This window comes from Populus trichocarpa, chromosome 2, assembly GCF_000002775.5.
Source record: "Populus trichocarpa isolate Nisqually-1 chromosome 2, P.trichocarpa_v4.1, whole genome shotgun sequence".
NCBI classification, from domain to species: Eukaryota; Viridiplantae; Streptophyta; class Magnoliopsida; order Malpighiales; family Salicaceae; genus Populus; species Populus trichocarpa.
In genome coordinates, this window is record NC_037286.2 from 7,859,200 (window position 1) to 7,877,279 (window position 18,080).

Below are 18,080 nucleotides of genomic sequence, written 5' to 3' on the forward strand. Positions count from 1 at the left end.
ACATAGAGGCGTAGCAATTTCTTGAGTGAACGTTGGGTGCAAAGTGCCAAAATGTTTCAAGTGATTCTAACAACAAAATTGCAAAACGATCTCTTAACTATCATGGATTTATCCTCTTCGACCGACACGCCTTATCAAAGTCTCCGAACCATCAATTTCGTTGATTCTTGGCACAGTCGCCAGCCAATGCATCGAAGATTAACCAAAGACTACTATATTATTATTATTATTGTTATTATTATTATTATTATTTGTGTGTGTGTGGAGCCAAGACCAAGAAGTAATTAATTATCAGATCCCACAATAATTGAGTGCCAAAAACAAAGGGGTTCGGTAGCTGGTAGGCCCTCCTCCAGGCTGATTAGAGATGGATACAGATGCCCTCTGCCTTCTGTGTATGTTTTGCAAATGCAGCACGAAAAAATCGTAGCATAATAAGATGATCAGTGACTAGCTTCTGGAAATTGCATGGTCTTTGTCACGACGACAAACCGCCATGTGTGCCAGTTGTTGGTTGATCGATATAGCATGCAAGTCCTTCTCAGGTTGATTAAACCAAGAGGGTGAATGGAAACAAGTCATGATCACAAGAACATGTGGTTCCGGCGAGAGAATCTGTGGACCTCCCCCTTGCAGCTGGTTGAAGGAGGAGAGACCACCATTCGTGGGTTTTTCCCTTATCTTCAGGGTTGTGGATGAACTATATGAGGATAGCTACACTTGATACCCTTTTGAAGCCCATGGCCATCATGATCTTGCTTTAGCGGCTAGGAAAAACCAAGGAAATATGAGAACATGTAGAGTTGCGCATTATTGATACCTTTTCTGTACCATCTTTTTGCTTTTGTTGCATCGTCCAACCAGGTTTTTAAATATTTTTATTTTTTTTTATAGTTTTAAATTAGTTTTTTTAGGTGTTTTTATATTGTTTTAATATCCTATATTAAAAATAAACTTTTAAAAATATATTAAAATATTATTTTAATATATTTCTAAATAAAAAAAACACAAAAATATAAATCCTCTAAGACTGCAAAAAGGAAAGGAAGAAGGTCCTCCACAGCTTTAATTGACTGAGTGGTGCTAACTGCTAATGATGAGTAAATAAAGAAATTACACTATGAATTTCATCAAGCACCCCCACACCGCTAGAGACAGAAAGAAAAAAGAAACCACAAAGATTTGGCCTTAAATTCTTCCGTCCAACCATTAGAATCCAAACTTTCAAGGAGTCCATGTGCAATTTAAAACTTACAAGGCATATAGTTTATTCTTTAATTAACTACTCACGAATTAGAGGTTGATTTTTTACTTAAATATATTAAAATAATATTTTTTATTTTTAAATTTTTTTAGAATATTAATATATCAAAACAATATAAAAAAATTAATATGTTTTTTTTTAAAATTAAATTTTAGCCAATCTGCTAGCTGGCCGGGGCTTGATTGATGACCATTTATTATATTTGTATTGTACAGCCACAGCTACAGTTTCTAGCACACACCGGTTACTTGAGCCACAAAGACACGCAAATCCATGGTCATTTCCCATGCCACGTCATTGCTTATTTCCTTTACCTTTCCTCTAGCCTTCCTTCCCGGCAGCCACCCCCACCAGCACCACAATGCTGACCAGACCAATTAATTAGCCCTGCTCTCCTGCACCCGTATCCACACTAACACTCAACCTCCCCTCACCTAATCATCGTTTATCCTCCTCCTCGTTTTTCCTTCAACAATATTTTTATTCTCCATCAAAAAATAATTTTTGTGTTCCAAGATTTATTTATTTATTATTTTTTGTTAATTCCTATAGAATCTCAGCTAGGTTACTTATCCATGTGAAATATATATATATTTGTAAATCATACCCATCACTCAATTACTATTTACAATTTTTTTTTTTAATTTATGTGGATGTCTGGGCTAGCACGACTAATTACACGGCCCATTGAATACCCTGCAAACCCAGTAAGCATGTAAAGCACCACGAGAATGACAGACATGCACATAAAAACTCAACCCTAGAAACAGCAGAAGGACACAAACCCTTCCCACCACCAAGCCAAGACCCTCAGTGCTACTATTTACAAATCTTAATCCTATAGGTGGTCCAACTAAAAGCCCGATGTTCGCACGTTTAAGACAAAGCTCATGTGATATAGTAAACCCGGTTCCAGAGAACAACAAATCAAGTTAGTTTTGTTTTGTAAGTTGCTCATAACTTTCCAATTAGAACCAAAACTCAAATCTCCCAATCTCTTCTTTCTTTAATTTTTTTGTTCTTTCTCTTAATCTAAAAAAGAGGAGACAAATCTATCGAAACTAGGGTTTCTCATTCATCTGTTCGGATACAAGCTCGAAACACAATCACAACTCCTTGTTTTTAAGGTATCCGCATTACATTACGCTTGTAATCTGATCTTGATTTTTTGAACCTATAGCCTTCTTTTAGCAATTGATTGGTTTCTTGATCCTGAGATTGATTCAGCCAAGAACGCGAAAGAAAGTGAATATTTTGATTTTTCAAATTTCTTATTTATTTAGTAATAATATTGAGTTCACGTGCATCTGGTGAGCTTGAGAAATCTGTTTTCTGCTCGCTTTGTATGGATTGGGAGAGATCTATTTTTGGTGCAATTACGTCCTTTTCTATTTTAGATTTTCTTTTGGATGATTCTTTATTTTGATATTAAATTCTTTATTTTTCATATGTGAATTTATTGTATAGACTAGTGGCAGTTCATTGAACCCGTACCTTTTAATTTTTCTTTTCTTATTCATTAAATTTATGTAAATTCATTGTATTTATCAGTGATAGTTCATCGAACCTGTGCCTTGTGATTTTTCTTTTCTTATTCTTTGATTTTTTTTTTTATTTGATGTTAAATTTTGGATGGAACCAAAAATGTGAAAAAAAATCCAACCTTTTCGAAGTTGTTTCATCATGAAAGTGAAAATCATAAGGAAAACATGAAGGGCAATTTTTGTTTTTCTTTTTTTTTTTGTTTCATTTAAAGCTAGTTGGTTTTGTTGCTGCATATAAGGTTGCTGTCTTCTTTTTGGTTGTCAACATCAGTTACTCTATTTTTGTGTGTTAACACTGTGTTTATTGTTGATTCCTTTTTACAGGGGTAAAGTACTCGTTGTCTTGCCTATTTCCGCTCTTCAATCATCAGACCTTGGATTAATTGCAGTTTGTTGAGTTTTTCTGTGATCAATTTGCTAGGTTGACTTTTTTGTTGATTTAATGGCTGTGGCATTTACCAATCTTTCATGGTGGTTATGGAGTGGAAAGCATCAGGAACCCAGAATTTCAAATGGGTCTTCTTTAAACGCAAGACCTGACTCAGATTTGTGGGAATCGTCGGATACTCTGAAATTTCCTTTGGTTCAGACTAATGTGGCATCCTCCTCTAGAAGGGTTAAGAGAAAATGGCACAGCCGGGAAGAGCGGAAAATTGATAGGGAATATGATGTTGTTCTTGTGCCATCTGATGGTGGCTGTGTTTCAGGGTCAGAGTCTGATGATTCGGATTATTCCATTGGGTGGTTAGAGCCTCATGGACCTGAATTTCAGAGTGATGATGATACGGACAACAGTTTTGCTGTGCTGGTCCCATGTTATGGCCGTGTTCAAGATAATGCATTTGAGGATAAAAAGAACAATCTGTTTGGTGCTATTGTTAACATTCCAGATGGTAAGAGCCATTGCTCTTCCAGAGTTCTTTTTATATTTTGGTTGCTTCTACAAAATCTTCTATTTGCCTCTTCCACTGTTAGTGTAGGTTTCCTTATGCTGTGTTGATTAATAGTTCACTAGGTAGATTATCACGCCATTAGTATTGCAATAACCATGGTGTAAAGGATGGTGAAGTCTTTAGAACTGTTTCTGCTACCTGACTTGTCAGCTCTCCTTTCAATGATAAATGAACAGGCTATTATGAAATCATTTAAAACAAAAAATGATTACTGTGATGTGGCAAGGAAAGCCATTCAACGTCTTCTGTACTCAGGCAATCTTAACTGAGTTACACAAAGAATGCGATTGCCTAAGAGAGCCTTTACTTCTACATTGGAATGCAATTTGCTATAGTTATTTACAATAGTCTTTTTGGCATGGGCTATAATCTAGCCATAATTTATTAGACATTAAGAGGTTTAAAAAGGAGAAACATCTAACATATTTTCTAGGTTTGAGAGCCTTGAACAGCAATCTGAATTATTTCACACTAGTGTTTCATTTTGTCCCTTACTGGTTGGTTACTTTGGTAGTCAGCTAATTGAGCAGTTGCTTGTCACTGCATAAAAGGATGGTTGTTTGAATTCCATACATAATCAATGCACAAAAATATCTCCTACATTATTAGGTGTTTAGGAGTTGCCTTCTATTTCCCTTTTCCTCTTTCCAACAAGGTTCAGAAGAGGAAAATTGTTCCGCGTCTTGCATATATATATATATATTGTGATTATGTATCTGGATATCTACTCTACTTGATGGATTTTATGTTATGAATTGTTGTTCCTGGTCAGCTTTTAGAAGCAGGATGCTTGTTGATTGGATTCTTTGTGGGAAACTGTATTTCTGTAATTGCTTTCACTTGCCTCATGTCAACAAGACTCTGAACCCTACCTCCTGAACTACCCTTGCTTTGCCCTTCCCGCCCTTCATATAGTTTTGCCATATCTCGGCACTCATCCCAATATTTACATTTATCTTTCTTTGAGAAATGTTTTGCAATTTGCATAGGCTGAACTATTGAATGATCACAATTTGAGCGCAGCTGATGAAATTTAAGAAAAAGAAACGAGTACTGAACTCCACTCCTATTTCTTGTTTATCTATGCTTATTGGCTTTTTGCTGTTTAATACCTTTTGTGATGTCATATTGATTGCAAATATATTCATCGAAGTGGTTGGTGGAAGCAAAATGTATTTTTTCTCTTTCAACCTGTCTTAAAATGTGATTGTTTCTCTGTGCTGAGTTCTTAACTTTATTTAACTTCAATGTGCAGAGAGCAAGAAATACATGGAACAGTGGCTTTCTTCCGTCCAGAACATCTGACATTTAGTGCTGCTAATGATTTCACTTTACTGTTCATTGTGTTATACTTCTGTAACTGCCGGGTCTTCTGGCAGAACCCATCCTTCTGTTTAACGTAGAAAATATTGTACATAGATATGGGGAGGACTTGAAAGAAAAAGAAAAAAAAAGGCGAAAAGAAAAAAAAGAAGAAAAAAAGAGTGTAGCTGGTCGGGTTTATTGCTTGCCAGTAGAAGAAGATTGCTGATGTTCTTCTTATCCTAGCTAGTACTAATATATGCTGAAAGTGGGGGGTTTTTTGGCTTCTAATCATTTCTTGACCGTGAAGGAGTTTTCCCCTGCAGCTGCCCTCCCTCGTCACTGTCCACGATTGAGGAGATTAATGTGTGATGGCAGATACCTCAGCGAGATAAAATTAAGAGACGACAGAGAGAGAGCGTTTTGTTGCGCGTGCTTTTAATTCTTTGATGTAAATATGGCTGCGCATTCAGAAGCAGGTTCATGCTTCATATTATACTGTAAAAACTATGTAAATAATTGCAGGAATTGTGTACATATTGTATAGTGATCGAATCCTCTCTCGCTATCTCTCGAAACTTGTGTCCTCTTAAACTGTTGGGATTCGTCATTTGTACGGTGATAGCTTGTGGCACATTTCCCATTATCCGTGTTAATTGTCACCTAGTCCCTGTGGAGTTCATATCAAACCAATCAATTTCTTCAATAATAAAAATTTACTGACTTTTAGTATAAAAACATATCTTTCCTCTATTATCAGATCTCTCCCCCCTCTTCTATTTCTTAAATAATAAAAACAAAACAACATGAAATGGAAAAATATTTAGAAATATAGAGATCATATATAATATAATTTTCGGGACCGATTGATTTGTTTTTCTAAACTACAGGCAGTAAATTATACTTAACTCCCCACTTCTATTTCTTTGTTACTGGAAAAACAACAGACAGCAAGTCACGTCCTAAGTGGTACTACGCCTATAGTCTGTCTGCCTCTGCAAGTGCCACATGGTAAATTACAGAAAGAGATCGTGTTTTGGACCGAAACATATCTTAACCTTATTTTGTTTTAAAAACATAACAATACCGCACCAAAGGTTTATTTTATTGGCCGACAGAATTGATTTATACTTGTTTTTCTATTTTCATTTTTGGAGTAAATGCTGAAACAACAGAAACCGGTTCGTAATTTTAACCGGAAAAACAGAGTGGCACTGTGTGTGTCAACTTTCGGTTGATTGAAAGAAGATGGGCATTTTGCCAAAAATAGAAGAAGAAGATAAGCACAAACAGTTTGTTCAGTTTTAACAAATTGAAGAGCCACTACTTTTTATAAATAGTCGAACTTCTTGAAAAAAATAAGATGAGAGTCCATTTCTAAGCCTAACAGACCATGCCATGATTGCCCATGTAACAAAACAACGAAAATAAGCAGCAAAAATCCTGTCAAGCAACTAGCAATCAAAGAAAGGGAACATACCCCCCCTTTATTCTAGGAAACTAACCTGCCAAATCAAGGATCCTTCAACATGGCCGCATCCATCGAAGAGTCCCTATCGATGTTGAGGCTGTCAAAGGCACAAAATTTGGCCGTAAATATCCTCCCCCGCTGCTCATTAGAGACCCTCTAGGCAAAAGCTGTGTTTATCTATCGGCAAAATCTTCTTTCTCGTCTTCTTTGACAATTAGTATCATCAATTTCTGATCCCGAATGCGTTGAATCTCTTTTGCATTTTGAGGGAGGGAAAAGGCAGGTACAATGCTGCAGAGAGCAGCAAGCAATGCATATTCATGGTGGTGGGCAAGCCACATCAGGACAAAACATTCAAAATGGCTGGAAGAAAACCTCCAAGGTGGGTACTTTTGTCTTCTTTTATTCATCTGTATATGTTTCTAAGAATTAATGGTCTTCTATATGGTCTCTTTCGGTGATCTAGAATCTAGATTGGTGCATAACTAGTCCTGTCTTCTTATTGGTCAATTGTCCGCAACAACATGCCAGGTTCCTTTAAGTTTTCCGTTTGGAGATTTGCTAGGTTACACAAGGGAAAGGCTTCATTCAGTCAGAATATATATGTGTGTGTGTGTGTTATGTTCTTGATTATTTTACATGCTCAATGGCAACTAACTAACTCTATGTTTATTATACAAACGAAGAGATCGAAATCAATTCTGCTTCCGATGATCCCACATTGTTTAAGATTAATCGTGCATTTGGTTACCAATTCTCCGTTTTTTTCACAAAACATGTGAAGAAAATTATAAAAAAGCAAGAAACCAGGAAAATGACAGAGATAACATTTTCAAATATGTCAAGCTTAGACTATGGTTGTATAAGAATATTCAAGTCTGTTATATATTGACATATATGGCTCTTCTTTCTTTTGTTTTTGATTTTTAGTTTAACACACTTTTGATATGACAGATATGGAGGAAAAGGTTAATAACATGCTCAAAATCATTGAAAATTCGGGGGACACCTTCGCTCAAAGAGCTGAGATGTACTACAGAAGGAGGCCAGAACTTATAAACCATGTGGAAGACTCTTACCGGGCATATCGAGCATTGGCAGAGAGATTCGATCATCTGTCAAAAGAGCTGCAAAGTGCCAACCGCACCATTGCCACTGTCTTCCCAGAACAAGTTCAGTTTGCCATGGATGATGATGATTTTGAAGAAAGTGACCCCACAATATTCGAATCTGATGATCCCAACGAAGCACACAAGGTCTCTAAAGCAAATATTCCAAAGGTACCCAGCATGCCAAAGAAAGATTTCAGAAACCAAACAATGTTATTGTCCAGAAAGGGACAGCAGCTAAATAGAACTGCTAGCTCTGCTAAAGCCAATGTGCCTCCAAGTTCAGGCCTTAGCCGAGAAGAGGCTGCAGAGAAAACTGATAAGCTTCAGAAAGAAATTTTGGCACTACAAACGGAGAAGGAGTTTGTACAAAGCGTATCTGAACGATGCCAAGCTAAGTGCGGGGGAATTGAAAATCAGATAACTGAAATGCAAGTGACAATCAGCGGCTTACAAGATGAGTTCGGTATCAGCAATGTTATTGATGATAATGAAGCCCGAACTTTGATGGCTGCCACTGCTCTAAAATCATGCAAGGATACTTTGGTTAAGTTGCAAGAGAAACGGGAGCTATCAGCTGAAGAGGCTAAGGTAGAGAACCGAAGGATTAAGGAAGTCCAGCAGAAGTACGTAGCCCTTAAAGGTGAGTTTCTTTCTGACCAATCAGATCTGCTGGAGCCTGCTGATGAACAGGAGGCTGAATCAGAAGATATAGATCCAAATGATACGAATTTGTTGCGAGAGAAGATTAAAGGTGAGCTGGAAGCAGATTTAAAATCATCCCACACCGTGATGCAACTGGCCGAGAGAATTGATGAACTAGTTGAGAAGGTTGTGAATTTGGAAACTGCAGTCTCTTCTCAAGATGCTCTGGTAAACAGACTAAAATCTGATTCAGATGGGCTCCAGACACACATCAAGACTCTAGAAGAGGATAAGGCGACTCTGATGGAAAATTCAGAGAAAATGAGCAACAAGCTAAGAGAGTTGGAAGAGGAGTTTCGTAGAGTGAAATGCCTCAACGAAAACATCAAAGATCAAAACAAAAACCTTCTAACACGTTTAACTGAAGCAAGTTGTGCCATTGATCATTTGTCAGTGAAGTTACAAACAGTGAAACCAGACAAGGAAGTTGAGAAAGAAGAATCAATCCAAGAATCAGGAGCTGCTGTTGATGTCAAAGCAGGCAGGGGGGTCGAAGAACAAGAAGAACATCTGGCTTCTTTCAATGATGCATTTGTATCGAAGGCCATGGAAATGGAAAAGGAAGGGAGGAAAGATGATGTTCCTGCTGTCAATAGTTCTATCAAAGCAGAGGAATCTGGACCAAACCAAAAGCTCACTGCCATAACTGATGATCATGTCCCAACACATGATCAGCGAGATTTGCATGAGGAAGAAAATGATCTTGCTGCTCGGCTAGAGGAACTGGGAATAGATGAAGAGGATCAACCCAACTGGAGGCAGTTGTTGGCGAGTGGGTCAGATGACAGGGAAAAGCTTCTGCTGGAAGAGTATACTTTGGTCCTCCGGAATTATACTGAAGTAAGAAAGAAGCTCGGTGACGTTGAGAAGAAAAATCGGGACGGTTTCTTTGAATTGGCATTGCAGATTAGGGAATTAAAGAATGCTCTTGCCCTGAGGGATGAAGAGATCCAATCTTTGCGTGAAATGAGCTCTCACCAACAAAATCTCAATGAAAATAATGATGGTGATTCGACAAAATATAAGTACTCACATGCAGAAGGTTCTCCCGACCTTATGACACAAGCAGCTAGCTTCCTGGATTCAAATCTTTCATCTCTAAGTTCACCTCCGCGGCCAGTTTTTGACTCAGAGCACGAACATCATGTAGAAGCCAGAGGAAGAATTGGTGAATTAGCTGTATCTGGAGGTAATAGAAGGTACTCTGCGAAAGAGGTTAGCAATGTGATCAAGATGAAACGTGCAGATTCACCCCATGTTCCTTCAGCTGTAGAAGAAAAGATCCGTTCAGATATTGATGGACTGCTGGAGGAAAATCTGGAGTTCTGGTTGAGGTTTAGCACCACGTTGCATCAGATACGAAAGTTTCAAACTTCAGTCCATGACTTAAAGGTGGAGCTATCAAAAGTAAGAGATAAAACAAGGCGAGAAGGAAATGATAAGAGTCAATATATCATCTCAGAGACTCGGCCAATATTCACACATTTGAGAGAAATACAAACTGAACTAACATTATGGCTGGAGAACAATTCGGTAATGAAAGATGAAATTCATGCTAGATATGCATCTTTATGCAATATTCAAGATGAGCTGTTGAGAGTTTCCAATCCACGTTCCAAAGAAGAAGAGGCTGAGCTAAGTGAATATCAAGCAGCTAAGTTTCAAGGTGAGATTCTCAACATGAAACAGGAAAGCAACAAGGTTGCAGATGAGCTGCAAACCGGTCTGGATCGTGTGAGAGGACTCAAGGTTGAAGTTGAAAGGTTACTCACAAAACTGGACGAGGAGCTCGGGATTTCAGCATCTAAAAATAGGAGTTCATCACACAAAGCTAGAATCCCCTTGCGCTCTTTCTTGTTTGGTGTCAAATTAAAGAAACTTAAGGGACAAAAGCAGTCAATCTTCTCATGCGCAAGCCCTGCACTGCAGAAACAATATAGTATGTTCGAGGATGGAAAACCCCCACAACACCACTGAAGATTGGATTGTTCCTTTTCCATTTTCCTTTCGTTTTTCGTTTTTCCTTTTTTCATTTGGCTTGCCTGTCGTAGTATTAGATACTTCAAATAGAACTTGAAGCAACACTACGAGTTCCTTGTTAATTTTTCTGACCCACTGGGTAAAATTTAAGTAACTAATCAAAATATTTTTACTAAGCAACACTACGGATCCTCTCTTTACCTCAGCCCTATATTGTTGACCATTGTTTGAATTTCTCTAGATCAAGACAGTGAAAAAAGGATCAGCAGAAGCTAAATCCACCCCAACTTATCAATTAAGATTTTTAATTTATCCAATTGCCATGCCTTCCAACCACAGGAGGTTTTCATCTGACATCGGTTTTGCAGAAAATGCAGATCACACTGCATTTCTGGCTGCAACAATCCAACTAGCATGTAAGGCCCAAAAGCGCTGTTGAAAAAATTTGAAATTTTTGATGTGTTGATATTAAAAATAATTTTTAAAAAATTAAAAAATACTATTTTGATGTATTTCCGAATAAAAAATACTTTGAAAAACAACCATAACCACACTCCAAATAGACACATTCGCACAGAAAAATATCTTTCTTATTAGTTACTCTCTAACTCCACATGAACAAACAGACAAATACAAAATAAATAAATAAATAAATAAAATTCATACCTCATAAAGTCTTTATCTAAAATTTCTTAATTGTATCTGTTTTTTTTTTTAAATAAATTTATAAAATAATTATTAAAATATGACTAGTTACTTCTTAAACACTGTAAATATTTTCATCTTTAAGAATCTGATTTTTTATTTTTCATTTTTTTGTCAGTGACATTAGTGTTCAAATGCATCTACGGCAACATGATCTATCGAACCAGGCGAGCATGAAGAAATTACATCATGAAAAAGACGGACTGAGTCATTACTTTCCACAACTGTAATCAATTTACACAATTTCTATCTCGTTTAAAATACAAATAGAGAGACCAAACAGAAAAGGAAAGTGTCTTCTGCTACTTCGCATTCAAGACCCTATCCGTCCATCATTCCATCGCTGGCTTCTGTTTTGCTTATACTATCCACTTTTATGCAGGATTCATTGCTTACTGAGCTTGGCAAATCTGCTTGCCTCTCACTTACACTTTGATTCTCATCATTCTCCTGAACTGCAGATTGATTTTCAGCTTCCTTGATAGGTGAACAAGTCATCTTATTATCATCTGCATTTTGACTTCCGTCGACCTGGTTGCCAGTGACATTTACCAGGCCACTTTCATTCATTATCAATTTTGGTGAACCATTAGAACTCTCCAAAGCAGCTACTTGACTTTTCAACTCTGCTTCTTGGTTTGTCAAAGCTGCTTTAACTTCTTGAACATGCTCACTTGAGACATGAGCTCCATCCCTTTGAACTTGGCCATTTGCCACTTCTTGCGACCCAAAAGCTTTTGTATCCTTAATGGTTACAATGCCTTGCTTTGGCGAACTTTCAGCATTAGTTTGTTCAGATGGCGTACTCGATGTGATAGGGGTGGATAGTGTATTCTGAGTTGTCATTGAAGAAGCTTTCATCTGAGGTGGCAGTACAGTGGCTTTGGCCAAAACAGAATTAGTCTGTTCAGATTGCGCATTGAATGATGTGACAGGGGTGGATTGTGTATGCTGAGCTGTTGATGAAGAAGCTTTCATCTGAGGGGGTGGTGAAGTAGCTTTGGGCAAACCAGGGCATGGACCACTTGCAGGTGGACGTGTGGTAGTTGGTGCAGTTGCCATGCCACTGGAGATAAATCGAGTATTGGGATTGACATCTAAGTGCGTAGAAATACCACCAGTCATGGATGATTTGATTGAAGAACTGCCTGTGGGCATGATATGGACAGCATTCTTTGCCTGAGCAGCCTTTAACAGTGAAGCAGCATCTGATTGGGTAGCAATGCGAGCCCCAGCAGCAACTGCAGCAGCTCTCACAGGATCAGAACTCAGAATAGATTTTTCTGATGCTTTTGCCAACATTACTTGAGATTTTGCTGCAGGTCCCACTGGCCATATTGAAGATGATTTTGTCATCATGGTACGTTGTTGAGATTGATGTTGGGCAGGAGAAGCTTCTGCAGTGATGGTAGGAGAGGCACAATTATTGGGGGTTTTGGTAGAAGTTGTCCCAGCTGCTCCAAGTTAAAAGAATAATTGTAAGAATCTCACACACGCAAGTGCTGAAACCTATGTGAACTACACGCATAGAGAGCAAACTACAAACTACCATTGTGCTTTAAAGGCAGTTGAGCTGTTTAATACATTTAGACAAATTAATAATTCAGACTGCATTTTTAAAGATTGTCTACTAGAACACACCTAAATAATTTAAAAACAGTATGAGATGGAAAGGATAATTTACCAGAACTTGCAATTAAACTTTTGGCTGCTGGATGAGGATCGAGGGCCATTTTCACTGCATCGCGTGCTGCACGCTGTGTCTCAGAGAGTTGAGGGGCACTGGAAACGGTTCCCACATTCAAGTTCCCGTGCCGCTTCCGAATAATGGCCCACCTCTGCTTGTATAAGCTATGGTAATTAGGAGGAGAAAGGCAAAGGGAAAAAAATTCTATGTGGAACACTAACAGTTAAAAAACAAACCAGCAATTCATGGAATCCACATCCACACGAACATAGCAGAACAATAGACAAGGAAAGAACAGTGGCCAAAAATGAGAACAGATCGGAATTTATTGAAAAAATAAAGAAATCCGTTGCCGGGATTTGAACCCGGGAAAAACTGGGAGAACCCAGACATCCTGACCGGACTAGATGACAACGGATTGCTCTCCACGGCAGTAATTAAATAACAATGCTTAATGAAAGTTCAAGGACTGGGTTTACCAATGGAACCAAATCTCGATCATACGGCTAAAAAAATTGCTTGAGGTTCTGTTCAGACATAGAAGTGCACTGCCAATGTTGAGAAAGGACTCTGGATGAATACTAATCCTACATGGAGTCCTCATTGTATTTGCGAAAATTCAAGATAGCAAATACTAATCCTACATGTGGTCCTCATTGTATTTGCGAAAAATCCAGATAGCAAATACTAATCCTACATGCAGTAAATCAAGATAGCAAAACTAATCAGGATTAGCTATATCCTCCCTTAATTCTCACTTATTCATGTTATTTACATTTTCAACAATATATTTCCATTTTGATGATATGGTTAACAAATTGCTCCAGTGTTTGTGAAAAAAGAAAAAAAAAACTAACTCCAAAGTCATCAGAGAAGTGCACACTACATATGTTGAAATGGAAATTTAGATGCATGCTAATCCTATATGAAGTTCTTATTGTATTTGCAAAGAATCAAGATATCAGAACTAATCAAGTCTAGCCATGTTCTCCTTTAATTCTCAGTGATTTTTCTTTACATTTTCAACAATATGTTTCAATGTTTTATAATCTTAAAACATTTTTATGAAGAATACATCTGTGTTTGTGGACAAGCCATGGTTAATAGCACTTGCAACAATATCTGAAGGGATGACCCTCATAGCACTACCAACAAATATATGTGCCATTGCAAATGAACTGTTAACAACTAGATCCCTTAGAGTCCATAATAAGAAATGATATACAACAACCATTTCCATGAACGATCAAGCCATGACCTAAGTAAAGCAACCTCCAAAGCAATGATTTGACCACGTCATACATAGCAATTGAAACCAAAATATTGCAGGGGTAGAATGGAACATCAAAAGCAAAGAGAGTTTAGATGACTAAGCATCAACCCTATGTGTTTCTTACTGACCTATGAAAGCCTGAAGAATCTAATTACAGTAAGCATGAAAAGGAATGAGAAAGGATGATAATTTAATAGCACTTCATGGAAAACAACCTGAGACAGCTGGGAAGCAGTTCTATCACCCTTGAATTCACCTCTTACAATGCTTGCCCAATTCCCCTCGCCCAATTTTTGCACAGCAGCAATCAGTTCCATGTCCTCAGCTTCTGACCAGGGTTTCCTTTTCCTTCTTGGAGGAAATGTGCCACTACCTGATCCATTTGCATCATATACTTCAGAAGCAGGACAAGACATCACTGCAGGCAGGGACAGTTTCTGCACAGAAACTGGAACTCTAATGTTCACCCCCCGCATCACATCAGATTGTGAATTTTCTGATGTAGCTCTAAGCGACCGGCCATTAGGTATGTTTATAGTTAAGGGAGCCTCAACTGTTGTGTTGTTTGGGTGAGTTGAATCACTTGGTAAACCAGATGCTATTAATACCTAACCAAAACAACCATTCTCATCAATAAGGTAACTGGACATAGAAAATGAAGAGGAATCAAATAAAACAAATTATTCAAGCATGTTTTGCCTTCTTGGAATATCTCAAAGAGAAGGAGTCCGTTAAATGATTAATACATAAAAAATTTGCACCTCAAGCTCTATCATGTGGTCACAGTAGTTTCCTGGAAACCATCTTGTTTTTACAATGCCCTTGCCCCTTTGAACATCATTACATTTGTTTGGAAACTATAATTAACTTGACACGTTTCAACCCTTTATCTGTATGCGAGTAGTTGACAACGGAAAATTTAAAACTAATTCGTCCTTTTTCTTTTTGACACATTCAACTCTTGAAATGAGTTTCTGAACTAGAAATCTTACATAAAATCTCCAAAACTCGAAATTTATACAAGGATTAAACAAACAACAACAGATTGTATCACACATAGTATATAGAAACAATCACTATCATAGTAATGGGATAGAAGCCCACCTTAACACAAGCTGCAGCCTCGGTCGAAGCTTCACTAGTAACACTAGGAAAAGCTTCCAGTTCAGATTCTAAATCACTATCATCATCATCCTGGAAAAAAAAAATTCAAATCCAAATAAAAGAAGAAAAAAAAAGAAGAAGAGGCGGCATTGAGTTTTTCAGGCAAAGAGGCAGAGCAAACCAGAGGGTGAGCTCCATCATCGAATTTCTCAGGTAAAACGTGTCGATATGCTAAATGTCTCCATAGCATTTGATACTCCCTTGCATTAGAAATTCCAGTGCTGGTCTTTTTAACTAACGCATTCCAATCAATTTTCGCTCCATCAAATTGAGCCACTTCTTGCAGCAACGCTAGGAGTGTCGTCGCTGTATACCTGAAGACAAAAAAAAACCCAATTTTAATTACCCAAAAATAAAAAGTAAATAAAAACAGAAAAGAAAAAGGTTCGTACCTTTGTAAGAGAGTGGAAACATCTTCTTCACTGATCACTCCCTTTTTGTTCTTCTTGGATTTCTCAATCATTATGTGTTGTTATATTTCAATTACATATGAAGGAACTGGAGAGATTCAATTCCATTAAGCCGAATTTTATTAAAACCCTAACTTAGGGTTTCAGAGAGAAAGAGGATGTCAAAAAAGACAGAACACGTAGATGGGAAAAACGGAGAAAACAAAGAAGGAGGAGGGGCAAGGAGGAGGAGGAGGAGGAGGAGGAGAGAGCGAGTCGTTGAGAGCGTGGAGACACGCACTGGACGGGGGGTTTTTTTGGGGAAAGAGAGAAGGTTGCACAGTGGAGGTTAGGGGCTGAAAGGGCGTTTTGAGGTTCTTAATGACGACAGTGCCCTCGGGAAGTCTACGTCGGTGATTATTCACAGAGGTAATTAAAGATTCAGAGTCCGTATTTATGTCAAAGTACCTTTCTTTTTCTTTTTATTTGATTGTTTGTATCTTTATTTTTGTCTCAATTTGTGTTTTATTTAGTTTATAGATTCGCGCTACATAACTGGTGGATCAAAAAATTTGCAAATCTATAAAAAGAAAATATATTTAGTCTTTATGAAAGTGTTAGACAATATTATAAATTTTATTTTTCAAGATAAATTTTTTTATTAAAATATATTTTGTTTATTTTAGCAAACTCTATATTTTTAATTAGAATCATGAATTCTCTTTAAAATAAATTATAATTGTTGAAGTAAGTTAAAAATTATTAAAATAATATATCCATATTTTATGTACGAGTGAAAGTTTAAAAAATCATAAATATAATAAAATTATATTAAAAATTTTAGGAATAAAAAAAATATTTTGAATCGAATTTTCATGAACAATTTGTTATTAATATTATAATTTTCATTTTAAATGCATAATAATTAAAAAATATTAAAATTCAAATAAAAAATTATAATATTTTTTAAGAACCAAGTCAAAATCAAATAGTAAAGTGAATCTTGAATATATTTTTTCACATAAAATAGGTAAAAAAACAAAGAAAATGGTCAAGCCCAACCCCTGACCTGGTATTTATTTTTCATTAAGGCAACGAATGACATGTCATAATCATATTATAATTAATGCGCATCAAGGTTTCATTGTAGACTCATTGCCCTATGAATTGAGATAATGTAATGATTAATTTGTCATTCCCAAACAAAATCATTTAACGATGTATTGGGGTAATACAGTTTTTCACAAGTTTTATTAGTTATTATCAGATTGATCGATGACATTTAAATCTTTTTACATTTTTAAAGCGTAAAAAATGGCTAAATATATCTTTTAAAAAAAAACTATTTAAGTGATGAGGGTTTTTTTTATATTTTCATTTTTTAAAAGTACAATAAAATAACTCATTTATCCTTAGAAGTAAAAATACTTTAATTGATGTCCAAGGGCTTTTCATATTTTCACTATTTTTTCCGGTTATAATCAAGTTAATTAATGAATAATTTGGTATTTTAATAAATATAAAATATAATTTTAAAAAATAGATAGCGCATGCAAATCAAGCGTCAACGGGTGGAAGATGCCTGCACTTTTCGGGTGGCGCGTGTGGTATCTCCCGGAGACCAAACACCACCTTTTGCGATGTTGAAATTGTTTTGGTGGCCCTTCCATCCTAAGGTAGCGTGTGTGACTTATTGACCTCAAGTTTGACATTAATGAACTTTTATTCTTTTTATTTTCTCTTTTCTCCTCAATTATCATGTTTGACTCTATAAATTTTCAAAGCAACACTTTAATTTTATTTCCTTTTAAAATTGGTTCATGTTATTCGATTACTATTTGTTTTATTATAAATTATTTATAATATTATAAATTATTTTTCAATTTCATCCTCCTTTAATTTTTTTTATTTGTCAGTCTTGGTCCTTGTTTTTTATTTATATTTATTTTATTCAATATATTTTTTAAAATTATTTTAAAAAAATTCATCCTTCATTTTTTTCTTCCTTTCAGATTTGATTCTCGTTCTTTTTTATTACTATTTTTTTACTTCGATAAATTTTTTAAATTGATATTCTCTTTTCGATTTCATCATCCAACATTAAATTAGTTGATAATTAAGTTTATGTTTAGGATTTCACACGTTGCAAATTTGAGAGATTAACCCATGTTTAGAATATTCGTTCGGGTTTGCTTGTTTTTTTTTTTTTTTCTAAACTCATGTTTTTTTAGTTTCGTCCTTCAATATTTATTTAATTGAAGATTGACCCCTATTGTTTTTTTTATTTGCTTTCTATAGGATTTTTATTGATTTTAAAAATGACTCGGGTTATCTCGAGTTTTTTATTTATCATTCTTTGTTAAATTTAGTTTTTTTACAAGAAATTTTGTTTTTGAATAAAATTAAATTAATTGATTAAATATAAACATGAGATGCTCATTCCATGATATCGCGTGCAACCTCCTTATACATTATTGTGTAGCTTTTCATGTTGATGTTAGAACTATCTCAATGAATTTTTTTTAGTGGTGGGC

At 36.2% G+C, this 18,080-nt stretch overlaps 3 protein-coding genes across 4 annotated transcripts; 2 read left to right on the top strand and 1 right to left on the bottom strand.

Annotated features, from left to right (window-relative positions):
* The first annotated feature begins 2,136 nt into the window (after positions 1-2,136).
* LOC7461825 (uncharacterized) lies at positions 2,137-5,618 on the top strand. The gene is made up of 3 exons (XM_002301062.4): positions 2,137-2,391; positions 3,133-3,701; positions 5,017-5,618. The coding sequence occupies exons 2-3, from the start codon at positions 3,251-3,253 to the stop codon at positions 5,064-5,066; spliced, it is 501 nt and encodes a 166-aa protein (XP_002301098.1). The 5' UTR covers positions 2,137-2,391; positions 3,133-3,250; the 3' UTR covers positions 5,067-5,618.
* A 745-nt stretch (positions 5,619-6,363) lies between these two features.
* On the top strand, positions 6,364-10,508 carry LOC7467204 (protein NETWORKED 2A). Its single transcript, XM_024595697.2, has 2 exons — positions 6,364-6,916; positions 7,489-10,508. Exons 1-2 carry the CDS (start codon positions 6,823-6,825, stop codon positions 10,323-10,325), a joined length of 2,931 nt encoding a protein of 976 aa, XP_024451465.1. The 5' UTR covers positions 6,364-6,822; the 3' UTR covers positions 10,326-10,508.
* Positions 10,509-11,220: 712 nt separating this feature from the next.
* On the bottom strand, positions 11,221-15,935 carry LOC7467205 (uncharacterized). 2 transcript variants are annotated; one of them, XM_024595527.2, is made up of 6 exons: positions 15,550-15,935; positions 15,279-15,471; positions 15,098-15,187; positions 14,209-14,601; positions 12,718-12,871; positions 11,221-12,430 (listed from the first exon to the last, which is right to left on the bottom strand). In XM_024595527.2, exons 1-6 carry the CDS (start codon positions 15,618-15,620, stop codon positions 11,355-11,357), a joined length of 1,977 nt encoding a protein of 658 aa, XP_024451295.1. In that variant the 5' UTR covers positions 15,621-15,935; the 3' UTR covers positions 11,221-11,354. The 2 variants fall into 2 exon arrangements, with proteins under 2 accessions (XP_024451295.1, XP_002302346.1); XM_002302310.4 differs by having other exon boundaries at positions 11,221-12,487; positions 15,550-15,933.
* Between the last annotated feature and the right edge of the window lie 2,145 nt (positions 15,936-18,080).